This window comes from Aspergillus alliaceus, assembly GCF_009176365.1.
Source record: "Aspergillus alliaceus strain CBS 536.65 unplaced genomic scaffold BDW43scaffold_101, whole genome shotgun sequence".
NCBI classification, from domain to species: Eukaryota; Fungi; Ascomycota; class Eurotiomycetes; order Eurotiales; family Aspergillaceae; genus Aspergillus; species Aspergillus alliaceus.
Window position 1 is genome coordinate 62478 of NW_022474784.1, and position 749 is coordinate 63226.

A 749-nucleotide genomic window follows, 5' to 3' on the forward strand; every position below is an offset into this window, starting at 1 on the left:
AACTTAAATTAAAGAGGCAAAGACCGAAAACGAGACCATTACCAGAACGGAGCTCTAAAATCCTCTAAAATCCCCATCGCGCAGCCAATATGTCAGATGAGCACATCGCTCGTCAGACAGCGTCAAGCCTCGATAGGCTTGAGAATTTCAACTTTCTACTCTCCCGACACGATCCTGCTCTGGCGAAGAGTCGACATTACTCTTTTGATGCAGACTCAGCCGGCTTGGCTACCTTTCAGAACCTGAGTATGGAGTATGACCAGACCGAGGGAATGGGCGGGCTTTCCGTCAGTTCCTACGATAGCATCGAGGATGAACGGAATCCGATCGATGTGAGAGGGTATCCCTATCATAGTAAGTCTGAACTCTTATGACTCTCATTGTTGCATCGTTTGCGCCATTTTCTTGATCCCTGGTTCGTGTCCTAAATTTTGTGACCATTCGGCATTGGGTGAAAATGATAGAGTGCTGAATTGCACTCGGATCGTTGGCAAAGCTGATCATGTTCGTCCCATTTAAATTTGTTTCCCTCTTTTCTGGGGAAAAGCTTCTTGTTTGTTTAACTATCACTTTGTTTGTAGCTGTTAAGCTTGGCTATCATATTGTTGCACGACTGTTTCTTTTGTATTCTTTTGCCAACATCCTGCAAAGTCGGGGTTTAGCCTTGAGTTCATGTATGTTTCGCACCATCTATATCCCTTTTGCCTTGCTTGGGGCGGTTTTTTTTTTTTTTTTTTTTTTTTTTTTTT

The 749-nt window shown here is 43.5% G+C and overlaps 1 protein-coding gene across 1 annotated transcript; it reads left to right on the top strand.

Moving 5' to 3' along the window:
• Window positions 1-479, top strand: BDW43DRAFT_21643 (uncharacterized protein). Its single transcript, XM_032039336.1, has one exon. The coding sequence runs from the start codon at window positions 90-92 to the stop codon at window positions 372-374; it is 285 nt and encodes a 94-aa protein (XP_031893932.1). The 5' UTR covers window positions 1-89; the 3' UTR covers window positions 375-479.
• The last annotated feature ends 270 nt before the right edge of the window (window positions 480-749 follow it).

What these genes read in the sequence shown, in the direction of transcription:
- BDW43DRAFT_21643 (XM_032039336.1), top strand. Translation starts at nt 90, where the DNA reads ATGTCAGATGAGCACATCGCTCGTCAGACAGCGTCAAGCCTCGATAGG.